The 21,817-nt window shown below is 33.5% G+C and overlaps 3 protein-coding genes across 3 annotated transcripts; 2 read left to right on the forward strand and 1 right to left on the reverse strand.

The window, feature by feature from the left end:
• Window positions 1-319: 319 nt before the first annotated feature.
• LOC107933400 (60S ribosomal protein L27a-3) lies at window positions 320-984 on the reverse strand. The gene is given in 2 exon segments (XM_016865604.2): window positions 320-825; window positions 828-984. Coding segments are annotated over 2 exon segments (438 nt in total). The 5' UTR covers window positions 913-984; the 3' UTR covers window positions 320-472.
• A 2,961-nt stretch (window positions 985-3,945) lies between these two features.
• LOC107933370 (histone-lysine N-methyltransferase SETD1B-A) lies at window positions 3,946-12,705 on the forward strand. The gene is made up of 12 exons (XM_016865561.2): window positions 3,946-4,647; window positions 4,780-4,813; window positions 5,394-5,831; window positions 7,841-8,220; window positions 8,298-8,492; window positions 8,581-8,778; window positions 8,890-8,964; window positions 9,044-9,110; window positions 9,244-10,348; window positions 10,435-10,491; window positions 12,012-12,086; window positions 12,249-12,705. The coding sequence occupies exons 1-12, from the start codon at window positions 4,207-4,209 to the stop codon at window positions 12,286-12,288; spliced, it is 3,105 nt and encodes a 1,034-aa protein (XP_016721050.2). The 5' UTR covers window positions 3,946-4,206; the 3' UTR covers window positions 12,289-12,705.
• A 4,216-nt stretch (window positions 12,706-16,921) lies between these two features.
• Window positions 16,922-21,614, forward strand: LOC107933372 (non-functional NADPH-dependent codeinone reductase 2). Its single transcript, XM_016865562.2, has 4 exons — window positions 16,922-17,344; window positions 18,855-19,098; window positions 20,307-20,486; window positions 21,273-21,614. Exons 1-4 carry the CDS (start codon window positions 17,010-17,012, stop codon window positions 21,495-21,497), a joined length of 984 nt encoding a protein of 327 aa, XP_016721051.1. The 5' UTR covers window positions 16,922-17,009; the 3' UTR covers window positions 21,498-21,614.
• Window positions 21,615-21,817: the final 203 nt, after the last annotated feature.

Here is a 21,817-nt window from a genome sequence, read left to right on the forward strand (position 1 = left end):
AGAGCTCAGGAAGCTCGATTATGTTCAGAGCCTAATCAAGCTTAAACTAATTGCTAAAATTGACACACAAACATAATCCAGCTTGGGCAATTCTGAGAAGTTGATGTTCAATCAAGCTCAAATCAAGCATTGAACCTTGAATTTCAAGACGAGCTTACCAATATTCATGCACGACTCAGCCCAATTACACCCTAAAACTAAAGGCTTATAACACGTACTTAGCGAACCCAATAGTGATTCATTAAACCCATATCCATGGCTAATTAATTCTTTATAAAACTTAAATTGCAACAATGCCAAAACACAGCAAAAATAAGCATTAAGGCAAAAAACTTATCACATAAAACATATAGTTTGATCCAAAATTAAACGATATTAAAAATCTCATTTCAAGTTTAACTCAAAAAAAACGAAACATAACAATAATCTAACAGAAATGTCATTCAGATCCAATAAAACCAAGAACCCTAACCTAAGCGGTGAGCACAACAGCACCACCAGCCTCCTTAATTTTCTTTTCAGCGGTCTTCGACACCAACTTAGCCTTGACGACCACCGGTTGATTCTCCGGCAAAACACCTTTGCCGAGGACTTTAAAGTACCCGAACTGTGTCACGTCGATCATCGGAGCGGCATCCTTGGTGGCCTTGGCTTTCACGTCCTCCGGGATAAGAGACCAGAGCTTGTCGATGTTGACGATGGGGCAATGGAACTTGTTACGGAGCCTGTGGAAGTACCTCATACCAACCTTACCGAAATAACCAGGATGGTACTTGTCGAAGAGGATCCTGTGGTGGTGCATGCCTCCAGCGTTACCGCGACCCCGGGGTGCTTCCTGTGCTTCCCGATACGACCGTGACCGGCGCTCACATGGCCGCGCTTCTTGCGGTTCTTCTTGAAGCGGGTTGTCATTTTGGGAGGTTGGTGAAGATCTGGGAGAAGCCGAGTGTTTGTAGGCGGCTGGGATGGGAGAAAATAAGGGTTAGGGTTTGTGGGGGTTATATGGTTGTGGGATAAAATTAGGTTTCCGGTTTTACCCTCTAGGGTTTTTCCATTTTACGTATGTGCCCTTTCGGGTTGCTGCGGTTTTTTGTGTATGTGTGTGTTTTGCCCTTCTAATGAAAGGCCTTTGGGTTAATAAATCTCCGTCCTAATAAAATTATCTTATTTTGATTTTTAATAATTGAAATTTTATTTTTTTATTTTAAAAATACTTTTTTATAAATAATTTAAAAAATACATTTGTTTATAAATTAAGATGCAAGAATGTTGGATATAATATCAATGCATAAGTCACATCTTTTGTCCGTAAATAATAACATAAAATCTTATCATTAAATAAAATAAAAAATAGTGAAGGGTTTATAAATAAATACTAATAAATTTATTTAAACATGACTAAATGATAATTTATTATAAATATATGCTTAAATTTTCAAACTTGAATCCAAGACTCTATGCTCTAAACCTAAGACCCTAAACTCTTAAAATCAATATATTAAATCTGAAAGTTATTAATATTTATTTATAATAGTTACGATTAATGTTTAAATAAAATTATTAGTATTTATTTACAAGTTATTCATATTTTTTTATTTAACTTAATAATGATGTATTATGTTATTATCCACTAATAATACATGAGACTTATACACCGACTATACATCAAATATTATTTAAATTAATATATATATTCATTTTTAATCACTTAAGACATAGACACTTATGTACCAACTCATAGTTGGTAATTTAGTGAGAATTTTGATGTTTTGCATGTAAAGTCCAAAATTGTCCTTCATTAGTTGAAATGGTTATTAGAGTTGCAATTTTTTTTTCTTGGTATAATGACATTTGCTTTAATTCGTTTTATGGTCTGAAATTAATTTTGTTCGAAATGATAGTATTATTTAAGTAAAGTTCTCTCAATAATGAGGAAAGAAATCTACGTCATTTCTTCCAATCACTCGTTGGTTGTAGTTTAGTTACGCCTAGAGAAACTTTGTGCTAGCTCCCTTTTGCATGTCATCACTCAACTGCACCTCAACTTACGACAATTTTTTGGTGTGTAACCCTACATCCTTGTTCTTATTTTGTAGGGACGGCGTCAAATAACAAGCAAGAGCCTTGGTCTCTTGAAATGGTAATTTATTATTTTAGTCTCTTGAAGTTTTTAAAATTATAAGTCAGTTTAATGATAAAAATACATTTTGACACCAAAAATGAAAAAGAATTCGATTTAATTCCTTTAAAATTCTAAAATAATAAACATATACAAATATAAAATTGTACTTTGATCTTTTTAAATTTTTATAATTTAATTTTGACCACAGATATAAACTTCTGGCTAAATCCCCTATTGATTGAGCATATATGAAGCATCATTTAAAAATGCCTGACTAAGAGTTATGAGTAGAATAAAGCATACTTTTATGAATAACATAGAACATATCTCAAGCCATCTAAATATTGATATTTTGAAATATGATTTATCATAATCTTGTTAAAATTCCATTCAAAGCACATGAGCTCTCGAGACTTAAACTTTTAATCAAACTTTATATTCTCTGTCATTGCTCTCTTGATGTTTAAATTTAAGTGACAATAAAAACTTTTAAACTCATACGACATATCTCATCATAATGTCAATGTATATGCCCTAGGTCTTCCTTCCTTCACATATGAAACTTGCATGTACATGAACAATTTATTGTGATTGGTTTTGTCAACATTAGGTTAACACAACTTTGATCAATGTACCTAAACAACTTTGATCAATATAAAGATACATGGATTTGGTCAATGTACCTTAGATAATTATAAAATGTGTATTTTAGAATTATAAATTTCACGTGACCATGATCAATACCATAAATTCCAACGATTGTACTAACTCCTAATAAACCAACATTTTTTTCATGACAAAGCTCATGGCTTTGGCGTTATCATAATTGAATCATCATCGAGGCTATCTACCACATTCATCCTTTCTTCTACAACGATGATAATGATTCAATGTTGATAAAAACTCTGCAAAGGATAAAGAATTTTATCTATTTGATAGATGAAAGGTTGCTGGACAATGAAAACGGTGTCGTAAACATTGGTGTTGAATATCCCCAATGTCATGTTGATGGTGTTTCTCGATGCGGTGACATTGAGAGGAAACCTTTCATTGCTATTTAAAACCTTCTATTTTTTATGGAAAGAAATTAAATTAAAGTGTATTTACTTCATTTTCATTTCTTCAAATGAAAAGAAATTAGATTAATTTTAATTTGAAAAAAAAATTATTGCTAAGAGGCCTGAACTCTCAATTAACAAGTCAACAATGTGTCAAGTTGTATAATTTAATTGATTAATATGCCACATCGACAATAATTTTAACGACATTAGAGTCAAACATCACATTCATAAACGGAGCTAAACTCCAAGTATTAAATTGAACATTTTAAAAGAGGAATTATTCATATTAGAACAAACCCTAACATATAAGGCCCAATTATGCCTTTATCCCATTTATTTAAATCGGTCCAACCTAAATTTTAAGAGATAAAGCAACATAATATATTTTTTTCATTTTAGGTTAAATTTGGTAACTTTTCCCAGTTTGGTATCAAACTTAAATTCTATTAAAATATAATGACATGATACTATAATATTATGTCGTATCATTATCTGGAAATTATTAAGATTTTATATAAAATCTAAAAAATACATATTATTTAAACAATTCAATTCCATTGATGATATGCCACAATTTTAGAATCTTATCTCATTATAACTTAATAGAATCAGTTTAGAAAAGCTGCCAAAATTTGGGACTAATGTTGAAAAAAAGTTCTAGGGCTAAAATGAGAAAATTTGTCAAATTTAGGGACTAAATGTATTTTATCCCTTCTAAAAATCTTATACCATTTGGGTGTAGAACGGCGCGTGGTGTAGAAAATTTCATCGATCTATACATCAGAAAAAGTTAGGGTTCATGGGGCATGGGTTCAGCCCTCCAAAAAGTAAAAACCAAAAAAATAAATAAAAAGGAAAAAAAATATCCCTTTTTATTCATCTCATAAATCTGATTTTAGTTCCTTCAATCAATTCATAAGAAAAAAATTACTAAAATTTCTACCAAAAATCCCAAACCCTTCCATTAAAATCATCAAAAACGAAAAATCATAATCATAGACGCTCTTTAATTCAAAACGCAAAATGGATGCGTATCAGCAGCAGCAGCACCGCTACATGCGACCGCCGCCGCCCCCACCTCCGCAAGCATCTCCGGCTGATCCTCACCTCCAACAACAACATTATTACCAGTACCAACCACCGCAACCTCCTCCGAGAGCAGCTGCACCGCCACCACCGGGTTCATGGTACTCTAACGAATTCCAATTTCAGTATCAGCAGCATCACAATCAACCTCATTCTGTGCCGCCACACCATCACCCTCCTTCCCCACAGCAACCGCCGTCTCAGTGGGGTCCGCCTCCTCATCCTGATCATTCCGCTTATCCTCCGCCTCCTCCTCTTCCTTTTCCCCCGCACCACCATAACGGAAGTAACCATTTCGCTCCGCCGCCACCGCCTCCTCCTCCTAGACCTTACATGCCTCCTTCGCAGATTCCCAATACTTTCTCTCATGTCAATCAGGTTATTTGTCTCATTTCCATTATTTTTTTCATTTTCCCCTAATTTTATTTATATTTTTAAGTAAATAGCTGCTTATTCGGTTCTTTTCATCAAATGACTTTTCTTTGTTGTAACTCTGTTTTCATTCTACAGGAATGGAGCAATCCAAATTGGTCTCATCATCAAGGTGAGTATTAATTTGATTTTCTGGTTTCATTCCCCATTCTCATGTTATTTAGCTTTTTGTCGGCTTCAATAGAATTAGATCGATATATCCATATGTTTAGAGACTGCAGACTGCTCCTTTTGAATGTTAGTATGGTTTATTTTTTCTGAAGGATTCTTATCCCATACATGCTAAGAGTTTATTATTTTATGTTGTATGTTAATTTAAGTACTTATAAACCCACGGTGAAGCTCAAATGCTGTACTTATAATAGATAGATTGAATGATTAAGGCTTCATTTAAATTGGTTCCATGCACCTCCTTGTTTATGGTTAAATGGAATGCAAACTGGTTGTTACCCGCAACAATGTATTTCTTAGTACCAACTAAAAGGTAAGCGTGCGATAGCAATTGTTTTAGGTGTTGGCTATTGATTATCCGTATAATATAAGTTGCTGAATGAAATATATAAGATACAAATGTCTGTGTTGCTACCCATATAAGCCATGCGCCCTGGTTGTGAAAGTTAATCTGAACCTGTGCTTGTCTTATTTTATGTTGATGTTGATGGATTTGGCTTGCAATAATTTTCTGGTGCCAGCCCACAACAACGTGGAAGATTGGGGAGCCAAAGCTAGAGAATGGGCAAACACTAGGGCTGCCATGCAGGACCAGCCAGTTCAATCACAAATTACTCCAGCTGGCCGGCCGGAGGATCAAAACCATTTTCATGATCCATATTCACAAGCTGTTGATCCTCATTATATGGATGCTCAACAGGCACTGCCAATTTCTAGCTATCAGCAGTTCCCTGTTCCAGCAGCATCTCCTCATGGACCACCAACAACTTATCCGACTGAGACTTTATCTAACAACTCCAGATCATCTTCATATATTCCTGATGGTTGTCTACCCTACAATGTTAGAGATGGAACTTCAGCAAGGGATCCGAACAGTGGATTTCTTCACCTAGAAAGTTTACCTGCCAGTTCATCTGTTCATCTGCAGGAGGTACCTTCTAGTTATTCTTCGGTTTCAGGTAATAATTTCACCAAGTAAATTGAACTTGCTTGTGAAGCTAGTGCTGAAGGGCTGCTTCTATAGACCGCATTTTCTACACCATTCTATACTTTTGAATAGCCTTTTGTACTTCTAAACAGGAACTTTTTAGCAACTATCATTCAGAAAAACTCATGATGCGTAGGGTATGTAGCCTAACTAAAATGATAGCGTGGTTGACCAGGATTTATATGACCTGGAAGGGTCTTTTCCTAGTTATTGGATGCTGTTGTGCTCTAAATTTTTATGTCCTTGGTCTGAGTTAAAATTGTCCGCAAATATTCAGAAGGAGCTATTCTAAAATATGTACTTGGTTGTTTGAGTGATTGCTTTTGTGTTGTGATATCACACTTCAGTGGTCAACCTAATGGCTTTGTTTGTCAGATGAAAAAATAGAATTCGCAAATGATAGTTAATGTGGAACTAATTCCCTTGTATGATTTATTCTTATCAGTCCACACTGGTTATATAAATCTACCTTGTTATCTGGACTGCTGTCATGTATCAATAATTTTCTTATGTTCAAACACCATGCTGATCTTGTTACAAAGTGTTAAATGGATAAAGCAATGAAGAATTTAATGGCATGAAAATGTTGTCTGGAGTTACTCTCTTTTTTTATAGGACTTTTAATTACTATTAAATTAGATAACACATTCTAAATTATGTCAAGATATTATTGTTAGCAGAGAATGAATATTTTTTCTTTCTTTTTCTCTAAACATAGCTACTCTATCTATTGAAGTTATTTAATGGCATTTTGTTTTATGGAACATGTCCAAAAGTTTCATTTCTTCGCACTACCATTACTTGTTCACTTATTTAGCTAAAGCAACATGAGTTATAGCTTCTGTTTCTTCTGATCTACCAAATAATTAGAAGTGCCTAGAAATGGCATTTATAATTGTTAACAGATTTGTAAACACGGCACTTCTTGTTGCAGCCTGTTCTGCTCTGGTGGAAACAAGCTTATGTTCTTTAATGCATGCCAAAACTAAAAAAAGCCTTTGTTAACATTTGGAAATTGCTGAACTACTTCTTTAGCTCTTACATGCTTGAGTGGGTTTGTTCAATTTTTTCTGCTTGCTTTTCTATTAAGTTATCAAACTACAAGCTTAGTGTTGTGCAATATATCTTACTAAATGAACAGAAAAATTGATTAATAATTGCACAAGGATGCATATGTTTTACTGGCAATATATCTCTATCACAGTGTGGTTGCTATATCACGTGCTGATGACTTTGATATGATAAATGAATGCTTCAATTTGAAAATCAAAAGGCAACCTATATTTGAATGCCGAAAGATAAAAGGAGGTAAAGTAAATCAGTGGTAATGCAAAGGAAGTAGTACAGAATATGCAATAAGTATTTACCAGTATGCCTCCCAATATGAGATCATTTCTAAAATAAAAATTTGAGGGCAAAAGGCTAAACCATCTGGTTAATAACTACTATACTTTCTCTTGATTTGATGGAACTTCTAATAGGAGAACTTGTAGGGGTTTGAAGTGATTTAATTCATTTCTAAAACTCCCTTCCCCCTGCTAAAAGAACTCACAATTTTTTTTCTGGATCACTTTACTCTTATCTACCTCCCTCCATCCAAACACACCATTAGAGATTTTCATAAAAAGTAAAATTGAATTGAAAGTGTTCTTTGGCAGGTTATCAGAATTCTGAATTCTGGAAAGCTGACCACTTATGAGATATCTTGTAACTGCATATTGCTGACTAATCTAGTTGTGTAATGTTCCCTTTTTAAGGATTAAGTTACGATAAGACTAAAGCCTTAAGTTGTCTTTTTTGGTGGAAAGATTTAAGTGGATAAATTTTCTCTGTTAAGCTACTCTTCCTGTCAAAAATATCTTCTATAGCGCAGATAGGAGAAGTGCAGCAATTTGGCTTTTCATGTGAATGGCAGCCAAGGGCTGCTAGGGATGTTATATGTTGTTTTATTTGCTATTTGACTTCTCTCTAAAATGCCAGGGAAGGAAAAATCTGCAGATCAAAAGGAGCAGTCATATAAGCCATTTCCCTTGCCCATTTCATCAGCCCAAGAGTCGGCATATCATATGCAACCTCCATTGCCTGATACTGGGAGATCAGTTCTCAGCGAGCAATCTTTGTTGTATGGCAATCAGACAGCAGCTCCTGCAGCTGATCTTAGTGATCGCCCTTTAGATTTTGCACCTAGGTTTAATAATGATCATGACCCACAGATGCTGTCCAATTATGCTGCTCATCATGAATCACTGGGAACTGTGAGAGGCGTTGATCCTGTTGCTATTTCATCTTCAATTAATTCCTGGACTCCTCCAGTAGCACCTGATGCAGTTTATCCTCCAGTTCTTCCACCTGGAGCACAGGTCTTCCTTCAAGCATTGTCAGTTATCTTTGATTTATTCTCAGGTTTTAGTATGCTGATATAAAATCCATTTTCCAGCATGACCCGTTGTCAGTGCCTTCCCCTGTTGCTGGACACCCGGCACCTTCATTTCCAAGGTTTCCTGGGCCAAGTTTTCAGCCACACATTCCATCTGCAACTGCTCCTTTTGGTCTTGGTGTGGGAGCTCAACTTCATCCTGCTGCAGCCTTTCCTGGTGATACGTATGGAGCCATTCCTGAACGACCCAAAAAGGTATTGAATACTTTACAGTTTATACTATGTTAAATTTGAAAACCTTCATGATGTCATTGCTGAGTTCTTCTTATGGAATTTTATCCAGGGTCCTGTGCCTAATTGGCTTAAGGAAGAAATATTAAGGAACAAAGCCACTATAGCCAAGTCTTCTCTAGAACTTCCTAAAGAAGAAACAGAATCCATTGAGGATGAAGCTGTTGATAAATCCTTGGCTAAAAATGATCAAGCAGATAGCAAAAGCATTGATTCTTCTAAATCAACTGAAGAAGAGGATGATGATGAGGTTCTACTATTTCTGCCATTAACTCATTGATATCTCAATATGCCTTTGATGATTTTTCTTATTATAATTTGATGTCTTTGAGATAAGACCTACTGCTTTTTATTTCTGTAGGATTATGTTGAAGCAGCCAGAACTGCAGCTATTAACCAGGAAATAAAACGTGTTCTAACTGAAGTCCTTTTAAAGGTTTCTGCTTTTTAAGTCCTTATGGTTTATTGTGTGTGTGTGCAAGTGTGCTGTTGATCTAATTCATGCCTTTGATCAGGTCACAGATGAATTGTTTAGTGAAATTGCGACCAAAGTTGTTAATGAAGATGACTCAACAATTGAAGGTAAGCGGATAGTGGTGTTTGGATTTTTTTTTCCTGGATATTTCTTATGCAAATACTGAAGTCTGCTAGCTTCGTCTTTAATGCTATCTTTTCTTTTCATTTCACCATTTTTTTTATAACTGCTGAACTACAGTTGATCACAACACTGCTGCTTCAAGTCACAAGGTATCACCATCTTCTTCACTTGCCCCAACTCCTAAGGCTTCTGCAAGGGTACTAGTTCCAGGTAGAGCAAAAGAACCAGACACTGGTGGTGTTACAGAAAAATCTAGTTCAAGCTCCCCTGGAAATGTTCTGGGCCTTGCAAATTATGCCTCTGATGATGAAGATGATGAAATTCAAAGTGCCAAGATACCAGATTCAAGGAGTAATGATGCTGTTCTGCAGTCCAGCATTAGGAAGCTTTCACAAGGCATTGATGTAACAGAGAATGGCAGTTCACAGGTCGTACTTGATGAGCACAGGGGAGTTGAAAAGAATTTTGGAAGTGATATGAAGTCTGAAAGCAGAAGAGACACTACTGATGACAGTGCAGAGAGGAACTATGAAAATTCATTTTCTTCCAAGTTGATTTCTGGAAATGAAATTAATATTAATAGTGGGAAGCTGCAGTATGGAAATAATGGTTCTAAGATGGATGATATTTTGGGCGCACGGGTTATAAAAAAATCTGATTCTGAGCTGCTTGATGAAGGTGTTGTTAAAAAATCAACAAAATCTGAATCGCAAAGTAGGGAAACAAGACTAAAATCAGATAAGAATGATCGACATGAAAGTAGAAAGAGTTCTTTAAGTAAAGACCCTGATAGTGGTAGGGAGTTGGAGGTCATTAAGAGTAGGGGAGAGCAGAAGGGAGATGAGAATCATATGAGAGAGGACGAGAGGCATAGAAAACAAAAGATAGAAGATAGAAACAGCTCAAAAGAGAGAGAAAAAGAGCCTAAATCTGGAGAAAAAGCCAAGGAATCTGATTCAAGAAAAAGATCCAGTCATCATGATGCCAAGGAAGACAAGAAAGATGCAGATAGATCTAACAGAGCTAGTACCAAAGAAGATGTTGGCAGAAAAAGAGAACGGACAAAAGAGGAAGACAGGTCAAGACATAAACGTGGGAGTGACTCAAGCAGGCACAAGAGAAGAAGGTCCTCGTCCATTAGCAGTAGAGGCAGAAAGAGCAAGGATAACTCCAGTGATCATGCTAATGAATCAAGTGATGCAGCGTCAGATGGTTCTAAAAGGTTCATCATTGACAACTAAAGATTATTTGTTCATTCTGTCTTTTGATTGAGTTATTTAGCTTCTAATTTTCTGTTGTATGCTACAGGAAGTCGCCTTCAAGAAAACAACGATCTTCACCTTCTCCTATCAAGTCTAGAAGAAGGTAACCTGTATCAGTACTTTCGCTTCTGTTTATGTTTTGCATATTCTTTTTATGCAGACTGAGCCCTTGGCAGGCTTTGTCTGTTCTATTTGTTTTTGTGCAGATACTGTCATGATAATTATTAGGAACTTAAACTAAAGAAACAATGATGACCTGTTTCAAATGCTACCCAGCACTGAACTGTGACTAACTTTCATGTTCTATTTATTGCCTCATAAAGCACCCTGTTCATTTTCTGTTCGATTTGAATTGTACTTCTGATTATTACTTTTTCTGCCTGATAGTTTTTTTGTGCTTTTAGTGAATGGTTTCCACAAGGCTAAGTTTTAGTTGTGTTGTTAAATTATATGTGTTTGCTGATCAATAGATTGTTGGTTGGTTACTGGCATTATTCTTGTTTGGGTATTTTTCACCATATTCACTTGTCAAGCAGATATAGTATGATCTGGTGACTAAATTGTCTAATGAAGCCTCGCTATAAAGATATAATAAAGTGCTTGAATACGTCGTCTATCGTATTTTACCCTGTTAATTGTGGTCCTCTTATTATTTTAGTGCATTTACTATTGTTGTTTATACCATATATGGTCTCTTTTGTCATATACTGTATTTTTTTGTTTACAAGTTAACCATGATTAGGGGTGTAATCGAGCTGAGCTGAGCAATGCTGCCAAGCTCGAGCTTGACTCGAAATTCTGATCTCGATATGGGCTTGAGCTTGATCGAACATCTGTTTTTAAACTTGAGCTCAATTAAAGTAAATTTACCAAGTTTTGTACTCTAGCTCAAATTCGAGCTCAAGCTCAGCTCGATTATTGAGTTTAGGGTTAATAATGTATATTAAGGGCAATAATGTAATTTAATAATATAAAAATAATGAAAAACTCAATAAGGCTCGCAAGCCGTTCAAGTCAAGTATTACTAAGCTTGAATTCAGCTTGATAATTACCAAATCGTTTCAAATTTTTTTTTTAGTTGAACTTGAGTAGCTTGCGAGCACCGGTGTCTGATTTACCCCCCCCCCTCCACAAAAAAAAAAAAAAACCATGATTTGTTATTCAGACAATTTAACTTTTAATGCTTTCTTATATGAATGTTAGTCTGGTTGTGACTATGGAAATTTTAATCTTCCCTTTTTGTAAGTGAACTATATTTATTCCGTTTTATATTTAACTGCTTCTATAGCTACTCCGTTGACTGTCCTCTCTCTCTCACATCCGATTTCATTTTGCATTCTCTAATGCAAATTAGATGGATAATTTGACAACACATTAGTAATGGTGCTATGTTGAATGTTCTAAAGCTCCTTTTTTAGATTACCTATGGGTTTGGTTATTTGCGGTTTCTTAGTTATTGCTTGAAGGTCTTCGGTTTCCATTTTCATTATCACCAAAAGATAAACGATAACGTGTAACTGGCTGGTCATTGTCGAGTTTGACTCTGCACAAGGCTGAGCATTTTTCTCGGTTTATATATGTTTTAACTTACCGAATCAGTATGATGTATGTTTTCGTTTCTAGACAAGTTTCGCGGTCACCACATAGCAAGCATTCTCAGCGCAGGCATTCTCCCTACTCTTCTTCTGAGACTACCAGGTATGTTACCATGCATTCTGAAAATTAGATTAAGTGTTTATGAGACATACACAACCATCATCAAATCCGATATAAGACTCAGGTGAAAGCATCCCGGGTTCTGAAATCTTCAACTGTTTAGTTTTTCTCAACTTGGTTTGATTTACAAACTTATTTTTGCAGGGGAAGGAAGTCAAGGTCAAGGTCACCTGTTCGGCGATAAAAGATGTTCGAAACAACGGGTTTCATTTCATTTATACAGGTGCACAAGCATATAAAGACATTTCGTTCTGGGTTGAAATCTGCAATTCACTCATATCCAGCAACAAATGGGATGCATGATGAAGAGGAAGCCGAGATAGGTATGCCATTATAATATATTTCGACGATTACTGTATCCGATGCTCATGATTTCAAAATAGTCCTACCAGTAATCCGGTTACTGAATATTTCCTTCTCATCACCTTGTTCTCGATTTATTATTTTCCCAGTCTGTTTAGCCATATAGGCCATGTAATGTGATTTCTGTTGTAAGTTTTGTACCATCTTCCATCTTTTTTCAGTTGCCCCACCCAGTAGCTTAGCTTCATGTAATTTCCCTCTTTGGTGTATAAAAGAGACTTTCCTTTTTATGCTAAAACCTAACCTAGTTTTTTTTTTTTTTTGAATAATCTTATAAGTTTGGATTATATTTGCTCTTTTTTTACACAACACTTAGAATTATCTATAGTACCTCTTCATCCAATAAATAGGAGGATAATACACTTTAATGCATTTGAACTTACGTTCTTTTATATTGATAATAATATCCATATTAATCGAGTTAAAAAGCTAACCTAGCAGTTCTTTGCTTGCCTTCACCTTTGACCATACTGCTTGGTTTCAGTTATAAACTGGAATCATAAAGCTTAGCTTGGTTTTTTATCATAAACCGGAATAGCAATGCTTATGTTTCATTTAGGTTCAATTCAGTATGTTTGAATCCATTTCGGTTAATACAAGTGGGTGTAAGTTGATATTTTAAATATATATATTTTTAAATAAACTAGAAATCAGATCATAATATATATTTTAAAAAATAACGATAGGTCTGAAACTGTATACTAAAACACAGTTATAAGAATGGAATCTATAGCCATCCTAGATTCAAAACTGGAAGTGCAATTTGATTAAAGCATCAATTATAAGCAAAAATGAGATTAATTTTCATTCTCAAAATCATATTCAGATGTTTATGTTATGTTCGAGTTTAAAATTGAAATTTTTTAATGCTAAATGTATATTAAAAGAAAAGCAATTTAAAGTTTGTCAATCAAGTACTTTGATTAAGATATTTGAATTAGGATTTAGGGTTTATAACTTAACTTATTTGAGTTTTAGAAAAATTTTTGACTTAGAATACAAATAATTTATTTGCAAAAATGTGAAAGGAGTGGTTTGTCCACCAATATTTTCCGTTTATTCACGCAACATGAAATTGTTTTTGTAATAAAAATAAGTTTTAGCAGCATTATTATATAGCAAAAAATATGAGTGCAAGGTTTTAGATAGGAATATTTTATATGGAGAAAATAATATGAGGAGTTTTGCCTCTATTTAGATATTCAATTTGATTTAACTTTAAATTAAATTTCAATGTAATTATTAAATATCGAAAAATCTCGTATAAAAAAAAAGAAAGCAAAGAGATTCTTTGAAGAATTCATATTATCTAAACTCAAGATTTTATTAAAAAAATAAAATTGGACATAATTTTAATATTAATTTAAATTTTTTTATAGATTAGTATTTAACTTTATTGATACAAATGTCAACAAAGAAGGAGATAAGGAGGAGAATGTGATGGTGTAAGGAAGACTCCTTCACCTAGACAGGCGAAGAGTCAGGGAAAATAGATAAGATAGAGAGGTTAAGAAGACTGAGTGTTGAGAGTATGTAGGGTTGTTGAAAGGCTAAAAGTTCGATCCCTTCTTAATCGTCGTAAAGGGCATTTATAGGGAAAGAGGGCTCGTTTTCAATGAGGCCAGATCACTAACAAATTTGGGATATAGTGATTGTGCAGTTTACTAAGTGGCAAGATTGTTGTATGTGAGTTATTCTTATGCATAGTACTGCTTTGACATTTCGTTGGCTAAAGTAATACGAGGTTGTTGAAATTTGAACTATGAATTAATATTAGCAAATATTTAAGCAAGACAAATTATTTTTAATATTATTAACTATTTTGATTAAAATATTTATTTGATTTTTTTTAAAGAAAGAACATTCTCAACACGAAAACATTAATGCAAGCATGATGAATTTAAAGAATTGTTTTACAAAAGAAAATTGTATCAACATTTTAATCAAAATAGTTAACAATATTAATTATTTAGACTAACTAATAATAATATAAAAAATAGAGAAATCAAATCATATCAAACTAAAATACAAAAACTATTTTGTTTTTTTTTTAAATATGGACTAGATTAAAAAATTATGCTAAAACCTTCTAGTTGTTCTTTGCTTGCCTTCACCTTTGACTAAACCACTTGGCTTCAGTCGTAAACCGGAATCATAAAGCTTAACTCAGTTTCGGTAGTAAACCGGAATAGTAATGCTTATGTTCCATTTCGGTTCAAATTCGTCTTCCAGTCATTTGTGCGTTTGAATCCATTTTGGTTAATACAAGTGGGTGTAAGGTTAAATTAGTTGGTATAAGATTTTGATATTTTAAATATATATTTTATTAAATAACCTAGAAATCATATAATAAGTAGAGGTGTTTATGGGCCGGGCTACCCGGTCCAGCTCGAATACTCGCTCGAAATGTGGGAGAATTTGAGTAAAAATATAGGCCCGAAAAATGGGCTTGGATAAAAAAATAAGGCCCATTTAAAAATGGGCCGGGCCTCGGGTAAGGTATTTTTAGCTCGGGCTCGGCCCGAATTCACTAAGGGAAAAAAATCTATATTTTTTTTATTTTTGAATGTTATTTTCTTGTTGTTTTCTCCCTATTTTGCTACCATTTTACTATTATGTTGCTACTATTTTGTTGTTATTGTTTGGATATTGTATAAAACTTATTTTCTTATTAATTTTATTATTATTTTAAAGGGATTTGTTAATTTTTTATTATTATTTTAGAGGCATTTACTTGTTAAGTTGCATCTATTCTAGTGTTATTTGAGTCTACATATTTTTTAAAATTTATTTTTAATTTGTTGGGAAATATTTATTTTAATGTATTATATATATTTAAAAATAATATAAAATTTTAATGCGAGTCGGACTGGGCCCAAATTTTAATATTTTTTATCCAGGTCAGGCTTAGGCAAAAGTTTAGGCTTGTTTTTGGGGCCCGGCCCGCCCCATGAACACCTCTAATCATAAGGTATATATATATTAAAAATATCGATAGATTTGAAACAGTAGTTATCCTAGATTCAAAATTCAAAGTGCAATTTGATTAAAGCTCGAGTTGAATTAAATTTTTTAAATTTGGCTTAGTATCGATTACATAGTAAAAATGAGATTCATTTTCATTCTCAACATCATATTCTGATATTTATGTTAAGTTCAAGTTAAAAATTAAGATTTTTTAAATACCGAATGAAAACTGAGTCTGTTTGTCAATCAAATAGTAAGATATTAATATTTGAATTAGGGTTTAGGGTTTATAATTTTAATTATTTAAGTTTTAGCTTAATTTAATAATAGGAAAATTTGCATTTGGGTTACTCGAATACAAAAAATTTATTTGCACAAATGGGCTATTTTACTCAAATGACCTCAAAAAATAATTATTTATATAAATGATGCTAGTTCAAAAATAATCACATAAATGAACAATAAAATTGGATAAGGGGGACTAAATGGTCGACATTAGTATTTTTTTTTACATAATCATTGCTTGATGATTTTGTCAGGTGTTAAAAAAATATTTTTTTGGTTGTTAGGGACTAGATGACCGACACCCTTATATTTTTTTGACCCTGTATCATAGTGGTATACATTTATACCAGTATTTGAAAAAAAAAATTTGGGTGGCAAATGTCACAGGGCTAGATCTTTCGTCTCGTGATCAGTGCGGCCTTAGGCGATTCGTTCACTCCAAACTCGCCTAAGTTAGCCTTTACTCCCAAAAGTGAAGATTCTTTTAGAATTCTTCTAAGGCACCAATTTGTATAGCGAAAGCAATTGTGTCAAAAGAACATACAAAAGAATTCTATTACACTTAAGAATTCACCTAGATAGGCAGAGAGTCAGGTAAAGTAGATAAGGTAGGAAGGTTAAGAAGGCTGAGTGTTGAAAGTATATAGGGTTGTTGAAAGGTTAAAAGTTTGATTTGTCGTAAAAGGCATTTATAGGGAAAGAGGGCTCATTTTCAATGAGGCTAGGTCACTAACAAATCCGGGATATGGTAATTGTGCAGTCGACCAAGTGGCAAAATCGTTTTATGTGGGTCGTCCTCATGCATGGTATTGCTTTGACATTCTCTTAGCTAAAGTTATACGAGGTTGTCGAAATTTAAACAAGTTATTTTTAATATTATTACCAATTTTGATTAAAATATTTATTTGATTTTTTTTTAAAGACAATTTTGATTTTCAACATGAAAACATTAATGCAAGCATGATGATTTTAAATAATTGTTTTACAAAAGAAAATTATATCAACATTTTAATCTAAATAGTTAACAATATTAATTATTTGGACTAACTAATAATAGTATAAAAGTAGAAAATCAAATCCTATTAAACTAAAATATAAAGACTATTTTGGCTTTTTTTTAAAATATGGACAAGATTCAAACATTAAGCATAATACAGGGACTGAAACTAGAATTCGACCTATAGAATTCGACCTATTATGTTTGTGGTCGTATTCATGTTGTACGTATGCTTTACCAACAGCAGGCATTTTCCTCCACTTCCTTTGGTTCAGTATTTCTCTTAGGTTCATATGGCCAGTGTTCCCCAAGTGCTTACATTCCCGGAGGTGAAACTGAGCTCCTCCTCCGGCGGCCGGAACATGCCGGTGATCGGCATGGGCACAACGGCCGATCCATTTGATGAAACGGCTTTGAAAGAGGCGGTTGTGGAGGCTATCAGTGTCGGTTACCGTCACTTCGACACCGCATCTCTTCACAAATCGGAGAAGCCATTGGGAGAAGCTATAGCGGAAGCGATTAAGCTCGGTTTTATCTCATCTCGCGATGAACTTTTCATCAGTTCCAAGCTATGGTGCAGTGATGCTCATCCCGATCTTGTTCTTCCCGCTGTCAAAAATTCTCTCAGGTAAAAAAAACATCTTAATTTGCCTTTTGATTCCCTTAATCAAAAGAATTAAAGATTAAATTAGCTCCATCACTGTAAACTTATCTCTTTTATATATAAACACACAGATCAAGTAGTTAATTAAGGGAGTAAAATCCAATATTTCAAATTTGAGTCCTTGGAAAGTTTAAATCACATTCGATTTGGTTATTGTTAGGTTTAAGTTATGGCAGCTTGCATGAGTTGAATTTAGTAATTTTTAATACTTTATTCGAGTGACTCTCAACACTTCATTTCAGTGCAGTCAAGCAATTTTTTTTAAAAATTAATTTCTTAAATAGTTGAGTTGAAGTTTAATATTTATTTTTTACTTAATAAATTAATGGAGCTTTAATAAAGTAAGATCAAATTTTATCTTTAGTTACTCGAGATTGATGTTAACACGGGCAAGCGATTTGTCTCTTTCTTTTATAGAGTGTTTTTAGCCAGGAAATTAGAAATAAGTTTGTTTCAATCACATCGGTTGGATCAAGAATAGGTTGAAATATTAATTTGGAGAAAATTATTAAATTAATTAATTTGAGAACCAATTGAACTTAGTAAAAAAACTATTGAACCAAAATTTTAATAATATTATAAATTTTTAATGATTTATTTAATCAAAGAGGACAAATTAGACAAAACAGTTGGGTCAGTTGGACCGACAAATCAGTGATCTAACCAGATTGACCACCAATCTAATTTTGAAACCTTTAGAAGTGATAACGGTTTAATTTGGAATTAAGGGATTAGAAGTAGACCTGCTCATGAGTTTGGCCCAAAGGTCCGCCTGAAAAGTAAGAGGGTTTAGGTAAAAATATAAGCTCAAAAAATAGACTTGAAAAAAAAAACCTGTTTAGAAAACAGGTCAGACCTTAGGTAAGACTTTTTGGCCCAGACCCAGCCCGAATATACAAAAAAAAATATTTGTTTTTTAATGTTTCTTTTTTTTTTTACTATTTTACTACCATTTCACTATTATATTACTATTATTTTGTTATTATTGTATAACTCTTGTTTTATTATTAATTTTATTACTATTTTAGAGTTATTTGCTTGTTAAGTTGCGCCTATGTTACTGTTATTTAAATATACATATTTTTTAAAAATTTATTTTTAATTTGTCGAGAAATATTTATTTTAATGTTGTTAGTATTTTTGATGTATTTTTAAAAAAAAAATAATACGAGCCCGGATTTTAACATATTTATCCGAACTGGGTTTGGGTAAAATTTGAGGCCTATTTTTTGGCTGAGCTTGGCCCTAGGCTTAACAAACTGGCCTAAAATTTTGGTTGAACCCAAACCCGATCCAGCCCATAAGCACCTTTAATTAGAAGTAATAACAATTTGATTGAATTTAGTTTTGAAAAATATTTATGATTAATATGCAATAATTTAATAAAGACAAAACATATGCAAAATCCGATTTTCGATTTTCTCAATTTTTTTCTTCTCATCTCTAATGGTTTAGACAAAGGGTGTATATGCAGGATGCTTCAGTTGGAATACTTGGACCTCTACCTCATTCACTGGCCACTAAGTGCTAAACCTGGGAAAATTGAATTCCCTGTGCCCAAAGATGAACTACTAGCTATGGATTTCAACTCAGTGTGGGCAGCCATGGAAGATTGCCAGAGGTTTGGCCTCACAAAATCCATTGGAGTCTGTAACTTCTCATGTAAGAAACTGGAAAACATACTCTCCTTTGCTACCATTCCCCCATCAGTTAATCAAGTAAGCTTACCTGTTCCCTTCTAATACTTTTTTTTTTTATTTCGGATAAATCTTAAAGTTACCTTTGAAGTTGGTTAGAACGTGCAATATGATATTAGAGATTTGATTCGGTGTAAGTTTACATCTAAAATTTTAATTTTAATTCAAGTTTATGTAGTATGTATGCCGTTCCATACTATTTTATGATTATTTATGGGTTCATTTTATCTTTTTAAAATGTATTTTTCCTTTTGTAAGTTAAAATTCCTATAATAATGCTTTGTAAGCTTAATTTCACTTCTAATGAAATTTTAATTTTAAAAAAATATTAAAAAATAGAAAATTGAGGCAATATCACATATTAAAGTTTTAAATGGAAAATAGCCCTCAAACTATATTATTTTTCCCATTAAGGAGTAGACGTTTGGCTACTGATTTTAAAACTGTTTCATACTCAGGTCGAGGATCAAAGCCTCGACTATTAGTTAAAGAAGAAGAGACCCATACTATTTCACCTAGCCTCGATGGTTGTATAAGCTCTTTTTAAATCCATTGAAGCATGTGAAATCTTTCCTTCTAGTTTCATGCAGCTGAATTAAAATCAAAGTTATATGCGTACAATTGCAACAATCCAAAGCTATGTTATTCATACTTAGGACTCGATGAGTGCCATATATAGGTACACATGTGATATATTTCTAAATTTTATGTATTAGAAGAGTCTTCAGAATATCATAGCTACACACGCATATCTTAATATAAGTCGGTAGCAGTGACAACGACAAGGGGCAGGCAAGCCCCTCTTTAAAATGAAAATTTATTTTAGTCCCTTTAAAATTTTAAAATTATAAGTTAATTTAATGATAAAAATGCACTTTACTCCCCCAAAAGAGAAAAAATTTTCAGTTTAATCACCTTAAATTTCTAAAATTACAAGCATATACAAATATAAAATTGTACTTTAAAACTTTAAAATTTTATAATTTAATTTTGACTCTCCTAAAAATAAACTTCTAACTTCATCCCTAGCCGGGAGCACGAGCATTTTAAACAAAATGAAGAGTCAAAAGTAATATTAAATCAAAATTTTTGCAATACATTACACGACGTTAGGTCAAAGTTCCATGCTGAACTTTTTGAGATTTATTCCTATTATTTTCCATTGATCATCTTTTCTATATAAACAAGTGATTATTTGGTAAATGGAGAGAACAATTTGTTGAATTCAGGTGGAGATTAGCCCTCTATGGCAACAGCAGAAGCTAAGAGAGTTCTGCAAATCTAAAAATATTGTGGTAACTGCTTACTCTCCTTTGGGAGCCAAAGGGACTCGTCGGGGAACCCATGAAGTTTTGGATAATGAAACACTGAAGGAGATTGCTAATGCTCATAACAAGACTGTTGCTCAGGTTCTTGCTTCTTCTTCAACTTGATTGACAACCATTTTCGTTTATCCTTCACATAAATTCAGATTCGAGTTTCAAGTTTGGATTGTCTTTTTTGAAATTGTTTTTCGTTAGTATAATTATCTTGCATTCTTTTCTATAGTTAGGATACAAGTATTCCTTTACCAATAGTCAAACTATGTCATTTCTCAAGTCATATGCAACTTCAAAGTGACTATATAGATCACCATTCTAACTTTATACCAAAATGAAATGGTGGTATAGTTTTAGAGAAGAGCCATAAACTCCACATCAGTCGTGTACTAGAGCTCGTCTAAGATCATGGTAGTTGGCTCTTGGGTACTAGCGATGTGCCATTGAAGACAATGAGCTTTTATTAGAATGGGGAGGATTTTATGATCATGAGAGGAGACATGAGTTTAACATTGGCTATGAAATAACTTGGTGTTGTAATTTTAGAAAAGAGCCATAAATTTTACATTAGCCATGTACTAGAACTCAACTAGGATCATAGTAGTCGGCTATTGGATACCAGTAACATGCCATTAAAGACCTTAAGAGAATTTCATAGTCATAGAGAAGAGTCATGAATTTCGCTTTGACTATTTACTAGAGTTCAAGTAGATATTTTAGTGTTAAGACATTTTTCGATTTGTAATTCATCTTTGATGATTAAATTCGAAAAGTTCAATGAATCAAAGTATACAATACCTTGCTTGGGCTGGATTGTGACCCATGGTCTACAATGGACTGAAACATTAAATACTTTTTTTTTGGGAAAATTGACAGGTTTGCCTAAGATGGGCACTTGAACAAGGGTTAAGTTTTGTGGTTAAGAGCTTCAACAAAGAAAGGATGAGAGAGAACCTGCATATCTTCGATTGGGGATTATCATTAGATGACTATAAAAAAATCAATGAAATTAAGCAGCGTAGGTTATTGCCTAAACTTGAAATGGTATCACCTAATGGACCATTCAAGTCCCTTGAAGAACTATGGGATGGGGAGATTTAATCTTCAAAATACCCTCTCTCTTTTTTGGACTTGTATTACAACTTCTGTACTTAAAATCTACTTTATTGTGTCATAATCGCGTTTTTAAGTAATTTTATACCCATGTAAATTTTGATATGTGTAGCCAAGTCTCTGTTGTATTCGTGTTGCATGTCTATGTCAGTGTTTCATAGATCATCAGACTCCATCATTGACAATTCAAACAAAAATGCTACCACCGTGACCTCCATGACAACCACCCACATCCCATTGACAAAGAAGAGGTCTCTCAAAGAAAATAGTGACCTGGTGGTTGTGGGAGAATGAGCTACCGTAGGGTC

This window comes from Gossypium hirsutum, chromosome A04 (genome assembly GCF_007990345.1).
Source record: "Gossypium hirsutum isolate 1008001.06 chromosome A04, Gossypium_hirsutum_v2.1, whole genome shotgun sequence".
Classification (NCBI taxonomy): domain Eukaryota; kingdom Viridiplantae; phylum Streptophyta; class Magnoliopsida; order Malvales; family Malvaceae; genus Gossypium; species Gossypium hirsutum.